Raw genomic sequence first — 22,033 nt, forward strand, 5'->3', positions numbered from 1 at the left:
AGTCAACTTGTGCTGGAGCTCTTGGCTGCTGTGCACTTTTCGTGCCACTAGATGGAGCCGTCGCTCCTCCCTTAGCCAGTCCGAGTTTTTAAGCAGATTTATTCTTCTCAACACAAACACTAAACAGTTATTGTGCACACATATAATAAGCTATTTTATAACTGGCATCAATGCTAACAGTGTTGTGGAGGTGACATTAAGTAAGAAAAGGTTTTTAGTGAGAGCAGTGACTGGTTGTCAAGCTGCAGCAGTTTGTCCTAGGATACGTCCTTGAACCTGATTGGTCAGTCAAAGAGGTCCTGCCTCAGGAAGAAGCAGTGGGAATCAAACATGTGAAACTGTGTATGCTCGCCTGTTGATGTACAAGGACAACATGGTGCGGTCGGTGGAGCTGATGAGTTCACTGATGATATAAAGCTGTAAATGATGTTGTATAAGGTGAGTGTGCTATCTGGAGGTCTGTGCTCACGTTGACATGGGGCATGGCGAGGACAAACCAGAAGAACAGATGTGGAACCTCAGAGTTTGATCGTGCAGAATTGAAGTGTTCAGATGTATTAAAACAGATTGACTTGTACAATACAAAGTAAAGACTCCTCCTGTGTTCTTCTGTTTGCCAGCGTTCTGTGCAGTTCTTTTATTTGATTGTTTCATCTGTGAGATTTGTTAAAGCTTTGATTGAAAGTTTCTTCCTCGCTGCCTTTGAAGTAGAAATGTTCGACTACGCTACTGAATAACAACACAAGCACATTTTAAACTGTAACACTTTGACTTATATTAAACTGGACGTGCCACTGATTTTGTGGACGCTGGATTATTCAAGGAGCCTCTGCAGGGGGCAGCTGTGTCCACTCCTCTGCAGGAGATCCAATCTGTCTGTGTTGTGCCTCAGCCCTCGTGAAATGGAGGAGCAGAAGTGGCCTGGCCTCTGCCAGATGGTAAAGTAGAGCAGGAGCTCTTACTGCGGTCCTTACTATGAAGGTCAATGGGGATAAATAGTCAATACAATGGTGCAGTCTTCTAGGGCAGAGGACGTCACACCTTGTTAAAGCCCTAGGAGACAAATTGTGATTTGTGAATATGGGCTATATAAATAAAATTTGATTGATTAACTGATTGATTCTAATCAATGTTGTAAATATTGTGATTTTGATGTCTTGAGGCATCTATTGCACTTCTGTCCGTCCTGGGAGAGGGATCCCTCACGTGGCTCTCCCTGAGGTTTCTATGTTTTATTCCCCTGTCAAAAGGTATTTTTGGTAATTTTTCCTGACTCTTGTTGATGGTTGAGGACAGAGGATGTCACACCTTGTTAAGTGTGTGTGTGTGTGTGTGTGTGTGTGTGTGTGTGTGTGTGTGTGCATGTGCAAGGGTGTGTTTATGTGCACAGGCCAGAACTGACAGACATACATATTCATAGCAGAGCTGCTTGGTGCTGAGTGGGACTGGAAAGCACCTGAAGGTGAACCCCGGCTCAGAGGACACAGACAACATGCTGCAGGATGTGGACTGATCTTACTGTGTCAAAGCTTCTTGTTGACCTGGACAGAGCTGATATCAGCAGAGCTGAGGATGCAGCTCTCTCTGAGCCACACATGTTCATTCTTGCTCTTGTTTTTGTCTTCTGATGTGCTGCAGCTCTCTCTCTTTGATTAGGTGTGCAGCTCTGTTGCTCTGTGGCAGATCCTGCTGCACTATGATGAGCAGAGGGTGGTTTTTGCTGCCAGACACCAGAGTCAGCTGCTTAAAGGGAAGTTCAACTTTCCTATAAGAGGCAGGAGTTCCTCCCAGTGGCCAGATGGCTACCACCTGAATGGGAACATTTTTGTCAGGCTCTGTGATCCACTTCAGACCCAAGAGGAGGGAGACTGGCACATTGTTCAGATGGAATGTTATTTTTGATGAGGAAAAATCAGAAAATCTGAATAATCTATTCATCACACCACCCTGCCCAACCATTCTTTGGGATGCAGAGTAGATGAGGCAGGAATCTAACCACTGCCCCTCCAATTAGTGGACGACCTGCTGTGTGTTGTATGTATTATTATAATCTACATTATAATACACATATTACCAACAATTATACACTCAGAACCTTTTGGGGCTTGGATCCCTGATTGCTGAACAGCTACCTGAGTAAATTTACTGTGTAACCGTTAAATCAAATAAGTGAAGACCTCTTAAATCATCCTTTTTTTTTCTTCATATTTTGAGTTGATTTTTTGAGGAGTAAAGGATTTGTAGTCATGACCACAGCATTTGTAAAATCCTTCCTATGCTCATGCACAACGGGATCACTAAATGATCCTTGTTGCCTCTGTCTGTTTAGTTGGACTTCCATCCATCCATCCATCCATCCATCCATCCATCCATCATCTCTACAGATTATCCTTTGAGGGTCGCAGTGGAGGTGAAACCAATCCCAGGTGACTTTGGGCGAGTGGCAGGGTCCACACTGGGCAGGTCTCCAGTCTGTTCCAGGGCTGACATACAGAGACAAACTACCATTCATGCTCACATTCACAATGCTTCACACCTTCAGGCAGTCTGTGGTCTCCAGTTAACCTGCAACCTCCTGGATTGTGGAAGGAAGTGGAGTATCTGGAGAAGACTCACGCAGAAAGACCCGGGTCGGGCCTTACTACTGAAACTTTTTCAGTTTGAGTAACACACCATGTTGAGTGGGCAGAAGATTAGCAGAAAACACAACACGACAGAATGTTGTTTGAAATACACATACATTTTATTGGTGACAGTCTGACAGTGAATACCTGGCATTGATCAAGAAAAACATCCATTACTGTGTGAAGATTGCAAGAGAACAACACATTTAAGTAACTCAAGATAAAAAAAAAAAAACACAAACAAAATCCCTTTGCATCATCAATAAAAGGACTAAAAGAACAAAGTGTACATTGTGTTAAGTTCCACAGTGGCTGAGAGGATCCTAACTACAAGCTCAATCAGTTTAAATGCATTTTTTTTTTCCTATTTTCTATAATTTTTGTCTAGATAGTGTAAAGCAGATACTTGTACATGATGCAAGCTGCTACCTCAAATCACACCCACTGAGATATTCCACCTCAGGCATCTGCTGCCTTGTGTGCCAGCAACAGAAAGCTAATACATGTCTTCATATCATTTTATCATAGCTTTACGTATAAAGCTGCTACAAAACAAGTGTCCTGTGCATCGTATAATACTCAAGGCTGCACAAAATACAATAATGTCATTATCTAATGAAGGACGCAACAGACCGTGGTGTTATTATAGCCTTCCACTTGAGATCCATCATTAGTCACAGCAGTGAAGTGTAGTAGGAATCAAAGGTTATAAGGTTAGTTATCATCAGTACAGTATGTGAAGTGCTGCCCTGCTATGGGTGTTAGGAGCTGCCATCAGTAACATTATCTACAACAGCTCAGAAAGCAGCAGCGTTTTACACACAACCAAGAACACAGTTTCCATCTGCATCACCATCGTCATCGTCAGTGGTAAACCTGACTTTGTGTACTAGTAAACGCGACGTGTTGTGTAGTCATTCCTGTGTGACACATGCGAAACATGCATTGCAGACAGAGTGCCGGTAGGAGTGAAGAGCATTGAAGCTTGTGCATATCTGTGCACAGACACTGAGCGAGACAAGTTTCCATTCACAGTTCAAATAAAGAATTAAAGGAAATGGCTTTAAAAGTGGTTATAACACTGCAGCATATAATTACTAATATATCTGTGGGGGTTGTTGATCAATACCAATGACTCAGTGATTACTTGGTTTATTGTTCTTTGAGTATTCATCACGGTGATATGTTGCCTCTTTATGTTTCATGTCCAGCTCTGCATCATTTCACTATCTAAGAGACTGTGTGACACGTGATTCCCCACTGATCTGTGTTGGGCTGTGGGGACACGTGGTCATGCATTGAACTGGATGCACAGTCTCCCTCTGGATCTGCTGAACCAGGAAGGAAAAGCAAATGCAACTTTCAGTCCGAGGTCCTCGGACACCGCAGCATTTATCACAGCAATGTTTTAGAATGAAATCTGTGTATTTAAATGCAACCAGTGCAAATCTTTTACTGAATTATGGAGGCAAAGTACATATGGACATATGGGCATATTTTTCTACTTTTCAAGACAGACAACCTGCCAATCAAACCCACTTTACACAGCAACTGGTGCGTCACATCTACTTTGGTCACACCAGGAAAGAAAGACGGCCGGACAGGACACTCCCCTGAAAGTACTAATTATTGCAATAAAACTACGAGTCTAAAGAGGCAGAAACCTACTGAAGTTACTCTGAATCATACCGAGACCTTCACACATGACTTTTCACAAACCATTTAGTCAGTTTTGACCTTTAAAGAATCAAACCCCCCGTAGAGTCACAACGGAGGAAGCTTCCATGATGGCTGTCACACCTTCCAGTCTTTAAGTAATCCTGCTCTGCCGAATGAGAAACAAACCACCCACCACCAGCCGCTACCTGATGTATTACGTTATTACATCACTGAGCTTGAACGATGTTTTCCACCAGGGTTGCTTCTCCTTGCGGCCAGCAGGGGTCAATGAAGATCAGAGAGAACTCAGTAATGCCCCTTTAACTCAACCTACGCACTTATTTTCACGAGGACGTGAGATGAGCGTGTTGATGTTTGGATCAGTGTGATTCTCAGTGATTACGTCCGAGCTCACACGTATATAAAGCTTCAGTATATCGTCAAGAGGGCGAAGGAACGCGCCGCATGTTCTGATTGGATGAGTGACTCTCGACATCACAATTTATTCACACTAGGCACTCTTTTAATTAAGACTTAAAACGTTAACCTTCCATAGCCACGTGGAACTGTGGCTTTTTGCTTGTATGACTATGCCTCAGCTGTAAAACACAAAAAAACATGTTTAATATATTTGATAGCTCTAGTTTTTATTTCTTGGAAATAATTAGTTGCTGAATTTGTAATGAATCACGATGAAATCCCTGCAGAAGCTGTGCTGCAGGGTGGATGGGAAGGGGGGGGGGGACTGGACACATTCAGATCCTGCTCTTTTTCAAAACTAACAGCAGACTTGTTCACTCAAATGCTTTTTTAAGGACGGAGGTATTCAAGTTTCTTCATGTTTGCAAAAAAAACCAAAAAAACAACAGGCAACACATTAAATCTCTCATTCTGAATGAACAAGGCAATCAAACCTGCCTTGGCCTCTCATGCTATGGCTGGTGTGGAAAAAAAATGTTGAGATGTTCATGAGAAAGCACACGCACGCACGCACCCACACACACAAACACACACTCTTGGCTCTAAAGCTGCTGAAACAAGGCTATAAATCTGTACAATATTTAAATACTGTATTTACAGAAATAAACACACTTCATTGTCTCGACTGGAGTCACACCTGGCTTCAAAATATTCAAGTGAGCGAGTGGCGTTTAGTCCACATCTAATAGTCAGAAGCAAAAAGAAATAAAAGGCAACAATTAAGCACATCTGATGGCTGCACTTGATTTTCAGACTGAGCTCACAGCACGTTCCTCTGGAACCAGACTGGTGGCTTTGCATGATTGAAAAGTAGATTTACTGGTTGGTTTGTGTTTTAAATGCTGTACCTTTATGGTACTAAGGGATATGCTTCAGTACTCGGAGTCAAGGAGGAGGGTGAATAAGAATCTGAATCTATAAATGTGGCATCTTCAAATCCCAAGCCCATTTTCATCTTGAGCTGTAGTGTATTTAACAGCTATAACTGGACTAAAACAAATACTACCTGTATGTAACTGTTCAGCCTCATTAGCCAAGTATCTTCATTATCATTATTTCTCTGTTAACAAAAAAGGTTATTTGTCAATCGGCTGCAGTTTCTCCTCAGCTCTACCGATTTTAGCATCTTTAAGCAGATTGTTTTGGTTTTACTATTTGACAGGTTGGTTCAGTCTCACTGTCCTCATCACTGAAGACACACAGACCAGCAGCGAACAGGAAACAGGCAGCTGGTGGACAGAGTTAAAAAGGAGAGGAAGCATTGATGCTAATGTCTCCATACAGGTCTCTATGTCCTCCACATGTGGGGTGTTTGCTAACACGTTAACCATTTCATCTCTATTAGGTGATAACATGACACCCACAGTTAGCCTTTGCAACAGCACTATACCTAAGGTAACTAAGGCCCTGTTCAGACGATTGCTATCGATATGCTGTGTGCAGCTGTGTGACGTGTTAACGGTTTACAGAACGTTCAAAGGAATAATGCAAAACCACTGGAATGGCCCTAAGAACTGCTGTGAAGTACAGTGGAAATCAGTATCATTACTGAAATACAATGACCTGCTGCGGCAATAAAGAAACTGAAGCATGCAAAGACGTGTGTTCTGAATGTTTCCACCATGGTTGTGTTTATGATGTGTGATTATTATCTGGTTTGACTCGTTTTGATAACAAGCTCCTAAATCTGACCCTATGCAGATGCAGCTGTGTCATGTGGGGGTGCATGGGTTTGTTATGAGTGTGTGAACACTGTGGAGCTTGTCAGCAAATTAACTACTGGGACGGACGTGAATAGACAGACCTTAAAAGACACGTTTTCTTTTCAGATTCTACAGTTGAATGTCATCCCGCGTTTAAGTTTAAGAACTTTCATTCAAATTCTGCCCCTTAAACTGAGAGTAAATGGGCCTTGAGATTGAATATCCTTAAACACTTTCAAGTAAATATCCCCAGCTTGTTGGCTCTGTATGTGAATGTGGATGTGTGTGTATGTATGTCTTTGTGTGTATGTGAGTAAGCTGTATTTTCCTTTTCGTATACTTCCAATAATTCTGTTACATTAGCTCTCATGGTCTACTTAGTGGCTGAGGAAGTCAATGCTAGCTTTGACAGTGCGTCCAGTGGACACATCCACTGCCATGGCCCGAATCTCTGTGTCTCCAAACTGCATGTGCGTCTGGATCTCACGGCGTGGCGCTGTGCTTTCCGTTCCACTCACATCCAAACGAAGTGTTCCGCACTTCCTGACACCGGGCTCGCTGATGAACCCCACCTTCTCCTTCTCCGAGCAATAGACGTGGATGACGATAACCTGCTGGGAAGGCTTGGCCGGCGTGTAGCTCCGTTTCACCAGCTCACCCAGCGCCACGGACTGGTCTGCAGCGATGAAGGTGTCGAAAACGTCAGTGCACCATCGGGTGCCATCCTTCACCAGCAGCTTCTCTGGCGGGTGCTTGCCCTCAACGAAGCGGTTGAGGACGCCCACGCCATATGTGAGGGGCGAGCGGCGGACTTTGATGATGCTGGGGTCCAGGCCGAACAGCACGGCACCTTTCAGAATAGTGAGGCCGACGTCATGTGGGATGATGATGCGGCTGCGGCCCTGGAGCATGTTCTGGACGGCATGCTGTAGCAAGGGCGACTCAGCAAAACCTCCCACTAGGAACAGGAACTTAATGTCGCTCACCTCTGGCTTCTCAAAGAGCTCGGCTGGAGGAGAGACACAGAATCTCAATGAACAAATCCAAATAGAAATCTGAATTTAGTTTTAGTAAATGTGGTTTCATAAGGGGACTGTAGGGCCTTGGCGGAGGTATGCATGCTACTGAGTGCCACTCTGGTTGGTTGTGTTTTAAAGTTGTTGTTGTTCATAGATAAAGAGTAATTGCTAAAAATCAAGGGCAAAAGGGACAAACTAAAAATCTAAATAAGGCAACCAGCAAAAATCTGAGCAGAACAATTCATGCTAAAGTAATGTGACCTATTTTCCACTGGTTAAGGTGGTTATGAATAATGTAGGTTTACTGGTTTTAGGAGGAGACCAACCCCAGAAACACATCCCTTACAATGTCATAAACTTCTATAGAGTGTATTGTATATTGTATAGTATACAGAGTGAAACATATAGTTATGTGTGTCTCAGGTGTGTGAGTTATGGGAGCAGCTTACTGAGATGCTGGATGATGTGATCTATGGTGGGTTTGAAGAGGGAGTTCATAGCGTCTGGACTCATCCTCAGCATCCCTTGAGACGACCATTTAACAAAATCCACACTGGAGAGGAGACGAGGGAAGATCGGTTACATGTAGTCGACTAAGTTCTGTTAATGTAAAATCATCTGCAACTAGAGCTGGGAGATACGAGTCAAACTAACAAGACAACGTTATCAATATATATCACTTTAGCTCAGTGAAATCTACTGTGTGTTTTAAATCACATCGAAAGAAAACCTTCATACTCCCAATCTGCTAAAAAATGTTTACATAATTTTGTAAAACGATACCAAAGTATTACTAAATATAGCTCAGCACTATCTGCAACACTACTGATGTCCAGACACATGATGTATGTTACAAATGGGATACAAATCCTGGATATGGGTCACATTTTTCCATACACATATTCATTTGAGACCTTGTGAAGAGTATTAGGGCCATGTTGAAGAAAACAAAGAAAAAAAACATTGTAGGAAATAATCAGGTAACAAAACCAGTGTTAAACTCTTTCTGGATCCAAAATCTTTTATCGATCTCATTGTGATAATATGAAACCTCTTTGAATATCACACGAATTAACCAACAATACACAGTGGACCTCTGCAATTTCCCTCAAGTCTATGAGGTTCTTTCTTCAGAATAAACTCAGTTAAAAAGACACCTATACTAAAGTAGAACTTAACAAGAGCCTCCACATTCCTCATTTTAACGCAGGCAACAGATTGACCTTCTGACCCCCCCCCCCCCCTCTTCAATGACACCTAATCTAAAATTATGACTTTCTCATAAACATTACAGCTTTTTCTTGTAATATTATGACTTTATTCACAAAAGCTCAGTACTTTCTCAGTACTTTGTTAATATACAAATATTTGTCAACTGGATTATTTTAAAGGGATGATAAACCAGGCTGCTCCTCTGTGAACCAGCCTCTTCTACAAACTGCTGTGTGTTGATTCACTACACTGACCATAGTTTGGAACATTGTGTTGGAATATTTCCCTTTCAGCCATTGTTTCCAGTGTGAAACCCAGTAGCAAAGACCAGTGGCAGCCCAGGCTCTGTGTGGAGCTCTGTCATCGATTTCTTCTGAAGCTGTCTCCCTCAGTCCTGCCTGTGTCTGCTGCTGTCTGCCAAACCTCGACTCCTGCAAGAATCCATAGTATCCATCTGACTGGTTCCCATGAGTGTGATCCGTTGTGATGTGCACATGTGAGTGTGTGATGTCCACATACTGTGTGTGGGATAGTGTTAATGTTGGCCACACCCAAGGCTTTCCAGCAAATTGAGGCAGGCTGAGCACTTCCAGTCAGTCTTCAGAGGAGCCCGGAGGCCACTAAGGGCTCCAGTTTCAGCCATAGAAATCTTTTTTAATGTCACACACTGGGATTATGAAAATCCAAACAAAACAGAGCCATAGTGTCTCCATAGTGATCCCAGAAGTCAGTTGTTGGAGAGTTCTAATGGCCAACAGTGAAAGGATATGTCACCATTCATATTTTCTCTGTCTACCACTGATTTCTGATGCTGTGTTTGGTATTTTTCTTCCCTCAGTTCAAGTGTGTCTGCTTTACCTGGTAACTAAGAACCTGTCCATACCTGTATTAACATCCGTCCTGAGACATCCAATCACAAGTGGACAGCTCAAAATATGTTGTTCAAAAACTTGATTCGATCTCAATTCCCCATTCTATACGCAAATAATAAAGTATATAATTTCTGTATGTAAAGACCGAATAATGTTGTTTTATCCAGTGTTAGTTGTCAATGTGTGTGACACAAAAGTAACTGATGGATACACAATCTATTGTTTGCCAAGAAATAGTCCCAAGATATCATGACTTAATTTCTGTACTATGTGATCTTCAGATATGTTGATAGATGTTCTTTTTGACTTCGGTTCGGCCCCTCGTTTTCTGGATGCACTTACTTGCTCTTGCGCAGGGCATGTTCCACACTGTGGCCCCTGAACTTCTTGTAGTAGTCGATGAAGGAGAAAGGCAGGTTAATATTGAGCGGGTTGGTACGTTCGGGGGCCGCTGCTCTCTTCCGAGACTCGAACGCAATCATCAGGTCCACCCAGGCGGCCGGCCTCTTGATCTTAAATTGGTCGATGAAATCCTGACCGAAGATCTTACACAGCAGCTTCTCAAATTCGTAGTCAATACCGATAGAGCCGTAGGGGCCACCTGGGAAAAGAGGGGATTGTGACTGATCAGAACATTTCATCAAGGTAAGACCATGTGCAGAAAGCAGAGAGTGAAGCCACCTCGTGTTACACTGTGGGTCTTTTTACCTGAGGCCTTATAGAGCTCCTTCAGATGTCCCTCTGGAAGACGGATCTGATGAACAGTCAGGTCCACTGTTCCTCCACCACAGTCCACCACTACATAACGATCCCCTGCACAGAAAACACACAAGAACAGAATAAAGAGTTTGCATGAGCTCAGGCACCGGGCACCTGAAATGCAACCTATCTTGCAGCATCCTTCCTGACAGGACTCATTGCCTCTGACATGCATCCTATGCCTCGTATCTACATCTGCTGCTTTCAGATTCTCCAGGGAGGATCGCCTTGACTCCTCAGCTTCACAAACGGAGAGAGGACTGCTGGCAAACATTTCTGTGGCTGTAGTGTCAGCAAGCGCACACGATGAGGTGATGATAGAAGGGAAACTGGACAAGGTAAATAGTGGAACTCATGGAAAACAGACAACAGTTTTGACATCAGACGATGTGCAAATGAAAATATATGCAAGGTCACATTTGAAGCAACTACATGTCACAGAAAATATTAACTAGAGATTCTTCCTTTCTGGGGTGGTGAAATAAAGAAGGGCACAGGGCCTCTGATTTGCAGAGCAGAAGCTTTCAGCTGGACTTAGTCTTCTCAACACGGACGCTCATCAGCGAATCAGGTTCCAACAGGTTCAAACCAAGTCAATGATTCATTCTGTGTATTTGTACATTTCATTTTAAGGCACTGAGGGACATTATTGTGACTTGAGTGTGTCCATTATTTGTGTCAGTTATAATAACATTGGACTCATAGTTTCAAAGCTGGGATCTGGGAGATTAATGATAAGACCACAGTGAAGTCAGGCAATCAGACAGGTTGTAGAATCTCCAAACCCCTTTTTTTCAAGTCAAACTGAAAGTGAGTGCACCTGAAACATCTCTTATCAAACTGTGCATGCACAACTAACGTAAGTACAGTAGGAAACACGACATCAGTCTGTGTAGTGTGATGGATGTTTACAACAGATGTTCATAACAGTTCATTGTACCAGGAAGTCTGTTCCCGAGCTATCTGATCCTCTGCCTGCTCCATCAGAGTCCAGTGTCTAAAGCTTGTACCTAATATGACAGATTGGCAGCATAGCAAACAGCAAGAGCAGCTACCCTCTAAAGAAGGAGAAGGAAATCACAACAGATGAGTAAAAGAAGTTAAAGACTCTACCTTCTTCCAGCTCCGACCAAAGCTCCCCTATGACATTTTCCACCAAAAAGGTGCGGCTCTGCCGGTTGCGCCGAACATGCTCCTTGGCTGGTTGTTAACAGAGAAAGAATGTTCTGGTGAGTGTGATGAAGGCGTGAAGCTCTGCTGTGTGTGTGTGTGTGTGTGTGTGTGTGTGTGTGTGTGTGTGTGTGTGTGTGTGTGTGTGTGTGTGTGTGTGTGTGTGTGTGTGTGTGTGTGTGTGTGTGTGTGAGAGGCAGCAAGCAGCAGGCTGAGATGCACTTGTATCATGTGAGCAAAAGCTGATTCCTATAGAATTAGGCATGGATCATTTAAGTTATTAATAATTAGAGAGCACACACACACACACACGTGCGAACACAGACACACACACACACAAATCATGCTGCTCACAGAGTTAACATGCAGTGAAAGAGGAGGACAAGACACTGGCAGGCACTGTCACATTAATAGGATTTACTAAAACTATGATTTTAGAAATAAATGCACACATGTGACTTTCTAAAGAAAACATGCCGAGGAGGCAGCATGACAAACACATGAAATAAAAGATGAATAAAAGTAACTATCTGCACTATAACTGAACCATAAGTCCAGATCAGCTCATCCAACATCGAGTCAGTAGTTCTTTTGTTCTTCTTTACTTCCTCTAACAAGCACATTTTACTACAGGGAGTTTAACCTGCAGGACAGTGAGGCCATGTGACCTGAGCTTGACTGGCTAATATCAGGAAGACCTGGCTGAGGTCAGTGTCAGAGGGTGATTTCCTCCTACACAGAGGAAACAATATGAAGACGGAAGGACGGCTCACAAGCTAGCACACCAAGGGCATGAGAGAGGTCTGCACTTAACATTACATCATGCTAACAACCAAACAACCTCATCAAAATAGACAACAATTTGCAGTCTCAGAAAAGAAGACATACAACAATGTTCTGTTGAACGTATATTTGGATTTATTTCAATATGAATGGTTTCTGTAAAATTAATTATCAGCCAGGAAATGATTATCTAATAGGAGACATTAAACGACACAAATCTATCATTTGATGTGAAACATATTGGGCAACGGACGTTTCAGTGGGAAAAGTTCATTATGGGAAAGTCAAAAGGAAAAGATGACCGTTCCTATTGTTCTTCACAATTCAGATAGACTAATAATATCCTGATACATTGTTAAACATGGAATTTGAAGAAAAAAAGTCAGGTTTTGCTTTGGTAAGGCCCAGGAGCTACAGGGTTGCTTTACTAATGGTCATTGATATATGCCATGTTAATAAATCTAGATTTAGGTTAAACTGTTGGCTTTCTTATGAATTATACGACCAGTTGAATCTGAGTACATTGATTGTCTTTACAGATAATAGTATAAACCAAAAGCCCCCTTGTGAACCTGCATTGTTGATGATGATGAACAAAAAAATGTGCACAAATAAAGGTGGAAGAAGGAGGGAGAGTATTTGCTGTTGCTGCTTGACATGCTGCTAAATAACAGCTGTCCCTCTGAGGTTTTACCTTTTCAAATATTTTATCTATATCTTTATAGATATTTGTTCTAAATATTTGCATCCAAATTTGTGAAAATGTTGATTAAGAGAATGGGAATAAAGACCAAAGACTAATGACAATTATGTTATGGCTAGAAATGTAATGATTTTCCTTAATGTAATGTGGTTTTTAATGTTTTATTTATGAAGAGGTAATAAGCTGGAACTGGTCAAGTAATAGTCCTGTGTTACCTGTAGTTTAGATACTGCACTAACTCTCTCCTGTTGGTATATTGTATTATTAGGTTTCAAAGTAGGTGACTTTTTGAAATTTGCAAACAGTGTGTCCATTTTAACTGTAAGGCTTTGATAATGCCCCATGGTGGATGTGGAAAGCGGACACAATATAATAAGGGAGCTGCACACACATGCACATTACACACGTGCCTACTAGCGACCATAATGGTGACCTGACAAGAAGAAGAAAAGCTATTTTGTTTGTTGTGTTTGGCTGAACAACATGAAAACAGTATGTGTGCAACTGCTTAATGAGAATACAGGATATTCAAGCATCAGATTGAGCGTCCAGTTCAGTTTGTGCACTTGCACGGTGGACAGTGCACACTGTCCCACATTTTAGGCTACATTCGGAGTAAATTTTTCAAACCTCATTGCTGAGACATGCTATATCTGTGACTGCTTTTAAATTCCTCCTTTAAAAGCTTGCATTTCTATTTGTAAATTTATTTTATTCTATGTTGGGGCGGCAGGTACTGCAGCTTCCTCCCACAGTCCAAAGACATGCAGATTAGGATTAGGTTAATTACAGTCTCTAAATTGACCATAGGTGTGATTGTGAGGGTGAATGTTTTTTTGTTTCAATATGTTGGCCATGAGTTATGCTGCTGATCTCTACAGGGTGTGTAGTTGTATAGATAATGGATGGATTGTTCTATTGTTGTTTGATTGTGGATTTTATCGTTTTGTGAAGCACCTTGTAATGTTGTTAAGAAAGGTGCTACACAAATAAAGGTAGTCACTAGTTAGGGTTGGTTAGTCACTGTATTAATCGGTGTATAGGCTGACAATGTAAAATACACACTCCCATCAGCACTGAGCTGTGAGGAGGTCTGGGCCCTGCAGTAAAACCACAGACATGAATTATCGATTAATGATGTTTTGTCGTTGTATAGGAGTGAATCTCAGAAAAAGAAGCAAGAGCAATAGGAAATGTGATGATTGGAAAGAAATAAAAATTCAATGTGCATTTAAACCCTCATGCACTTTGTGTTTGAGTGTAGAAATAAAGCATGTTTACCATGATCTGAAGAAACTATGGAAGACATGACATTCATCAGGAGGCAATAAAGACACACACATTAATAAAGACCACTCAGTATGGTGGCATGCATGATTAGTAGTCGACGAAACATAGTGAGAATTGATGTGTGGAAGCTTCTTCACTGTATCAAAAGAATCAGCACCACTTGATGTCAGTGTTGATGGGACTTACCTTGGTTCGTTGCACTCCCTGCATTGTCAGTGGGGCTGAAGCCGTTCTGGGTGGTCTGGGTGCCCAGGTCCACCATCTGGTGGAGGCGGAGCTTGCGGCAGTAGATTGATGCTGCCTCAGGTTCTAAGGAGATGATCAGCTGCTCTGGGTTTTCACGGCACACCAGACCAGACTACATGAGGGCAGGAATCAGACAGGAAAACACGCGGTTTAACTTTTAACATAAACTATTGTTCTTCTCAATTCTCAACACACACACCCCCCCCCACACACACACACACACACACACAAGTTGCACAAAAAAGCTGTTGCTGCTCTTCATGTCCATGTATAGACTTAAAACAGCTGTATGAGAGGCGACCAGATTGCATCTGAACATGTTGTCCAAGCTACTGATCTGTCCTGAAGTCTAAACTAGCAGGCAGATAACGCACTAATCCTTCTAAGTGCAACAATACAAACATGTGAGAAAGCCAGGTACACACACATTCATGAAACTATGTCATTATACAACACACAATAATACTGTATTTATGAATATCTGCAATTGAAAAGCTGTGAGAGGAAGAAAACTAGTGGTTGTGGTTAAAGTTGGAGCCTATAAGTCAGTGACAGTGTTGTTTATACACTAAAGAAGTAAAAACCCTCTAACATCTGGATTTTGTCTTCAGTGTAAAGAGTGCAAACAGCACTCTGTCATGGTCAGATGACACTGCAATAGTCACAAGTATTTATCTGCACCGGCTCTGATCAGCGATGATGGAAACGACAATTTTCCACCGTAAACATAATCACTGTCCTCCATGCTCGTTTCTTATTTACTAATCCTATTTTCTGGTATGTTTGTAGCAATGAACATGAAACACCAGCAGAATAGAAGAAGGGCCACTGGGGATAGAAAAGGGGTCAGTCTCTTTTTCTTTATCAATGTTTAAAAACCTGTATACACACACTTACTTTAGTGTAAAAGGCCTTTGGGAATTGAGCACTACTCATGAAGTGACTAATTTAAGTTCATACAGTAAATGGCTGAATTATATAAAGCTTGTTATGTGATTATGTTTATCACTACAGCCATGACATGTTCATATAAGGCTGCAGCAGGATGCTGTTGAACATTTGTTGCAACATAAGTCTCAATAGCAAATAAGAACCTGTCTAACTGTGTGAGATGAACCTAAACTAAATTAATCAAACTAACTATGATGGAACTATTGATGTTAACACTATATGCAGCTGTCAGAGAGAGTTTCATGTAAAGATATAAGTTAATCACAGTACAGTATGGGTCTAATATGAAGTGTATTTTCCTTGGTGATAGGAGTTCAAAAGTGTTTGTGACAAACATGGAATCTAGATCCAAGCCCGAGTCATCAGGAAATATCGCTTTTACATAAAGAAGACATCATTCTGTTTTCTGATTATCAGCTGCTGAATAATAAGGTTTGTTTCAGTACCACAGCTAACAGCAGTTATAAATGACACTCCGTCATTATAAACATCAAATCCCTGCAGTGATCATATTTTAGTTGTGGTGTGTGTTTCAGATTTACTTCAGTCTCTATGGTTCCCTTTAACACATATTTCTCAGATGAATTGCCTTGTTTTGCACCTGAATAAAGATCATGCCTGAAGAAGCAGTGCTGCTTTTATAGTGAGTCAAAAGCAGCCAGAGAAGAAATAGTGCTGGGTGTGAGGGATGCATCAGAGAGACGTGGGTTGTGTCATGGCCCCTGGAGAACTACTGTATGACGTGATCAGAAGAGGTGTGGTAACAGTGTACTGCCAATCGCTTGGTTCCTCCACAGCCAATCCAATGATCCACACTTGATGCTGAGTCACTGCAGATGCCCAGCTCCTCCTTTGCTCACTTTCTCTCCTCCTTGGCTCACTTTCTCTCCACCTCTGCTCACATTCTCTCCACCTCTGTGTTTTTATTACATCCTCTCCCTTTCAGCTCATCCCTCCAGCCCCACTGCAGATAAGAGCTAAAACCCCCTCCCCCCCCTCCTTCCTCCTGTAGCATGCACACCAGGGATGTGACCGGGGCAAAACAATGACATCACTGGAGAAGCCAGCAGGGAGCCAGGAATCTGAATCTGTCCAGAGCCATTGTTCAAAAACTCGATGTATTCATTTGGCTTCAGATTTGAGGCGGATTCAGATTTCTGAAAACAGCACATTTCCTCTCTGTCCAACAGTCAAATGAGAGGACTGATGTTGAGTTCATGTCTTCCATCAATAATTCTACATGATCAATGGATCATATAACAATGCAAGCATGAAGAGCTACATGTTTATCCCAGGAGTTGGTGGAGACCGAAACAAAACTTTCAGTCTTAGTATTACTGGAATCAATTCGGCAGTTGACCACAATAAGCTGTATTACTAGACCAACCGGAAAATTCAGTGGGACTTAATGGCACCATATTAAACTGTTTTTATCCCACTTAAAGGACGACAATGACTACTTTATGAGTAATGCACTTCCAAGCACATCAACTTGTTTTTCGGACTTGTTAGGATTTCCTTTCCCCTTCCCCTTGCTTTCCTGCTGTTCTCTTCTTTCCTGGTGTGCGTTTGGCTTTTCCTCATTTTGCTTGTATTTCTGTGTTTTTTCTGTAAGAGCATGATTTCCTGTTTCCTGCCGATGCACCTGTACACCTGAGCTACATTCTGCCATCAACACAACAAGCCTGCCTTTGTATTTAAGCACCATTTGATCCCACAAGACTTCAGCAGATCTCACATTCACATACAAGTGGTAATTATGCTATGCAAGTAGGGCTGGGCGATAAAACGATAAGGATAATTATCGCGATATAACTTTTCCTCGATAGAAATTTAAGACATGTCGATATAACTTCGATAGAACTCATTCCATCCATGTTTTGACAGACAACGCGAACAGCCAATGATAATGAGAATAGCGCCGCGCCGAACCAATCATGTGGCTGGAATAGAGTTACAGCCACGTCAGGTTAGGTTGACACACACAGCACAGAGTGTAGGAGGAGCAGCAGCACACGGGCAAATGTTTAGGCTCCTGCATAGAGGTGGACGACTCTGCATAGATGCAGTGACTGAACATTATCATGTTTTCTGCTCAGTTCATTGTTTCAGCAGGTCTCCACCGCTGAATCATCATCACACCGCTGCTTCAGGACAGACGCTCATTAAAGGTCCGGTCGTCCTGTGTCAGAGTCTCTGTCAGAGCTTCCTCCTCACTCCCCCTCTGACCTGCGCTCACTTTATACTTTAACAATAAACACCATCAATGATCACAAGTTATTAGGACACGTGCAGGACTGACGTTTACTTTGTGTTTGTTTGATTCACTCTAGAGTTTATGAGACAAATGTTTAAACCTGCTACACAACACCAGACGTAACGTGACGTGCACAGTCAGGACATCAGGGTTAAAGTGACGGGAACGATCCGGAGACATGATCCGACATCATCGATTAATAACTATTTTAGAATATAGGACTAGATGTTGAATATCCCATGTGACTATCAGATGATAGAAATATAAGACAATAGAATTAAAGAAATCAAATCAAAATAAAAAAATGCTGAGTATGTACATTATATACACCTTTTTACTGTAGTGGTTTGTATGAAATGTTCTAAGTAAAGTGCAGTGGCACAGGGTGATTGTAGGAGCAAGTAAAAATCGGTTTTGGGCATAAGAAAAAACTTTGGACATAAGACGAACATTATACATACACATAAATGTCAAAAAATATTTTTTCTGGTTATTTGATTTATATCGAGATATACACTATCGTTCAAAAGTTTGGGGTCACTTAGAAATTTCCTTATTTTTCAAAGAAAAGCACTGTTTTTTTCAATGAAGATAACATTAAATTAATCAGAAATACACTCTATACGTTGTTAATGTGGTAAATGACTATTCTAGGTGGAAACGTCTGGTTTTTAATGAAATATCTACATAGGTGTATAGAGGCCCATTTCCAGCAACTATCACTCCAGTGTTCTAATGGTACATTGTGTTTGCTAATCGCCTTAGAAGACTAATGGATGATTAGAAAACCCTTGAAAACCCTTGTGCAATTATGTTAGCACAGCTGAAAACTGTTTTGCTGGTGAGAGAAGCTATAAAACTGGCCTTCCTTTGAGCTAGTTGAGTATCTGGAGCATCACATTTGTGGGTTCGATTATACTCTCAAAATGGCCAGAAAAAGAGAACTTTCATGTGAAACTCGCCAGTCTATTCTTGTTCTTAGAAATGAAGGCTATTCCATGCGAGAAATTGCGAAGAAACTGAAAATTTCCTACAACGGTGTGTACTACTCCCTTCAGAGAACAGCACAAACGGGCTCTAACCAGAGTAGAAAGAGAAGTGGGAGGCCCCGGTGCACAACTCAGCAAGAAGACAAGTATATTAGAGTCTCTAGTTTGAGAAATAGACGCCTCACAGGTCCTCAACTGGCAGCTTCTTTAAATGGTACCCGCAAAACGCCAGTGTCAACGTCTACAGTGAAGAGGCGACTCCGGGATGCTGGCCTTCTAGGCAGAGTGGCAAAGAAAAAGCCATATCTGAGACTGGCCAATAAAAAGAAAAGATTGATATGGGCAAAAGAACACAGACATTGGACTGGAAAAAAGTGTTATGGACAGACGAATCAAAGTTTGAGGTGTTTGGATCACACAGAAGAACATTTGTGAGACGCAGAACAGGTGAAAAGATGCTGGAAGAGTGCCTGACGCCATCTGTCAAGCATGGTGGAGGTAATGTGATGGTCTGGGGCTGCTTTGGTGCTGGTAAAGTGGGAGATTTGTACAAGGTAAAAGGGATTTTAAATAAGGAAGGCTATCACTCCATTTTGCAACGCCATGCCATACCCTGTGGACAGCGCTTGATTGGAGCCAATTTCCTCCTACAACAGGACAATGACCCAAAGCACACCTCCAAATTATGCAAGAACTATTTAGGGAAGAAGCAGGCAGCTGGTATGCTGTCTGTAATGGAGTGGCCAGCGCAGTCACCAGATCTCAACCCCATTGAGCTGTTGTGGGAGCAGCTTGACCGTATGGTACGCAAGAAGTGCCCATCAAGCCAATCCAACTTGTGGGAGGTGCTTCAGGAAGCGTGGGGTGACATTTCTACAGATTACCTCAACAAATTAACAGCTAGAATGCCAAAGGTCTGCAATGCTGTAATTGCTGCAAATGGAGCATTCTTTGACGAAAGCAAAGTTTGAAGAACAAAATTTATATTTCAAATAAAAATCATTATTTCTAACCTTGTCAATGTCTTGACTATATTTTCTATTCATTTTGCAACTCATTTGATAAATAAAAGTGTGAGTTTTCATGGAAAACACGAAATTGTCTGGGTGACCCCAAACTTTTGAACGGTAGTGTATATAGATATCGACTGATATGGGAAAAATATATCGTGATAAGATTTTTTTTTATCACCCAGCCCGATACGCAAGTATTTGGATTCTGCTTGTTTGGATGTTAATATTGATAATGTACATTACTCAATAACAAATTCACTTTTTTATAACTCTTCAGCCAGCACAACAGAAGTCTACACTTGTAAATACTGCTAAATTTCTTTTAAAACACGAATTTACTGTAACATAGATGGTAAATCCAAAAAAGAAATGAAAAATAAAAAAATGTAAATGCATTATTGTGACAGTGAACACTAAACACTGAGCAGCTATTTCTATTCATTTGTTGACCACAAGTCTTGTGCCAGGTAAGGTCAGGTAAAGACAGAGACGTGGAATCCAGAATATTTTGTTGGTTTATGGGACAATGTAGAGTTTCACCAGCCCATCACCAGTGTGGTGTCGCATCTCCTCCCACCTTACTCTCCATCAGCAGATTATTGATGTAGATAAAGATAATGAACAAGCATTGACAGACATAAATCAACAAACATAACAAACACCACCCAACAACACATGTTTGTCTGTGTGATTACTACCGGGTTTGAAAGGAGGGGAGAGTTACTGTCTCTGTAAGCCTTGCATAGCACTTCCAAAGGTGAGAATTAGTTTGAGCTACTTGTTTTGGCTAAAATCAGCTGTTAGTAGCATCATCATGATCATCATCTGCCACCAGATGTGTCTCCAAAGAGAAACAGTTCCAGTCATCACATTAGAGAGGTTAGTGATATTGGTGTTCAATTGAGTATGGTCCTCAGAGGCTGTCATACAAATGTTTAATGGCCCTGGATAGGAGGAGAGTTCGACTTCTCTGTGTGAGTCTTGATTTACGCTAAAAATATAAATAAAAGGTAATATACAATGCTACCTGTTGTGGAATAAGTAACAAAACTTGTGGGAGTGTGCATGAAGTGTCTAGAACCCAAAATGCTAAAACAAATTGTTATGCTGCACTATTGTTTTGCAGTGTTTGAGTGCTGAATGTGAAGCTTTAATAGCCACAGATCTTTATCAGTGAACATCTGACAGACCACACATTTATACAGTGGTGTCTGTGAGGCCGTGACCCACTGTCAATGCTACTGGGTTTTCTTTTGCTTATATAGCTTATATAGATTATTCTTAATGTCAGTACTTGAATGCGATGAATCTGCAAAAGTCCTTAGTCATGTTAGTAGTTCATCAGAGATAATTTCCCACACATCAGCATGAACAGGTTGTATTCATTAGGTTGGTGCGTTTAAACCTATTTGAATCAATTATTATTATGAATCTTGCTGTTAAAAAAGACAAGCAAAGTGCAACAAAGGCTGGTTGGATATTCTGGTTTATAATTTAGAAAAACGCAGTCGAGTTCACCAGTCTCCTCCCTAATAAAATTTACATCACTATCTCTCTCTCTCACACACACACACACCAAAGCTGTCCTCTGTCTCTCCTCCTCAGGCCACTTCTCCACTGCAGACAGCCACACCCAGGGTCCTTCGAGACTCATACGTACAAGATTAAAAATCTCTACTGGCAGGGACTCTCTTTTGACAAGACTGCAAAGATAAATGTAACACAACCCTCAATGTCATTGTTACCAGAGGCTACAGCGTGACTGCTATTGTTTTAACTTTGTAAGTCTGTGTGTGTAAGGGGTGTGTGTACCAGGAATAACCACAAATTTGGACATTTCAATGTTTACTATGAGACTGTCCAGTTACTGTTTTCTGCAGTAGTCTGTCTAATGAGGATGTCCTCTGTCTCTGCAGTCAATGTAATTCTTCTTCATACGTTTAAATCCTGTACAGTCAATCATGCCATCAATGTGCTCGACAGGAAGCCGAATAAACACCACCATTGTTATTGCTTGAGAAAACATAATTGACTGAGCTGGGACATTATCATAAAATTTTCAGACGCTTGTCTTGTGTACAAGGTTCTTCACAGATTGGCTCCTCCCCCTCTTAGTGCTTTTATCTAGGTCAGTGGTAAGAGGGGATTGTATAAAACCAATGAGGAGGACGAACTTTGGGCAGTCAGCTTTCTCAATTAGAGCAGCTCACACCCTAACAGTCTGCCAAAATCCATCAGAGACTGTGGTACATCTCGTTCATTTAAAGTTAATTTATTATGGCAAGTTTACGATGGAATAAAAA

At 41.6% G+C, this 22,033-nt stretch overlaps 1 protein-coding gene across 5 annotated transcripts in view; it reads right to left on the reverse strand.

Moving 5' to 3' along the window:
* Positions 1-2,721: 2,721 nt before the first annotated feature.
* Positions 2,722-22,033, reverse strand: part of hspa12a (heat shock protein 12A) — a 42,546-nt gene continuing 23,234 nt past the window's right edge. For 2 of the 5 annotated variants that reach the window (XM_034607899.1, XM_034607900.1), the window contains exons 7-13: positions 14,461-14,632; positions 14,266-14,280; positions 11,442-11,528; positions 10,278-10,382; positions 9,912-10,170; positions 7,935-8,038; positions 2,722-7,475 (exon numbers count right to left, since the gene is read on the reverse strand). In XM_034607899.1, the coding sequence (XP_034463790.1) occupies positions 6,844-7,475; positions 7,935-8,038; positions 9,912-10,170; positions 10,278-10,382; positions 11,442-11,528; positions 14,266-14,280; positions 14,461-14,632 (1,374 nt within the window). In that variant the 3' untranslated portion in view covers positions 2,722-6,843. The remainder of the gene's footprint in view (positions 7,476-7,934; positions 8,039-9,911; positions 10,171-10,277; positions 10,383-11,441; positions 11,529-14,265; positions 14,281-14,460; positions 14,633-22,033) is intronic. The other 3 variants (XM_034607901.1, XM_034607902.1, XM_034607903.1) reach the window with 2 other exon arrangements.

The sequence above is a fragment of the Hippoglossus hippoglossus genome, chromosome 15 (assembly GCF_009819705.1).
Source record: "Hippoglossus hippoglossus isolate fHipHip1 chromosome 15, fHipHip1.pri, whole genome shotgun sequence".
Classification (NCBI taxonomy): domain Eukaryota; kingdom Metazoa; phylum Chordata; class Actinopteri; order Pleuronectiformes; family Pleuronectidae; genus Hippoglossus; species Hippoglossus hippoglossus.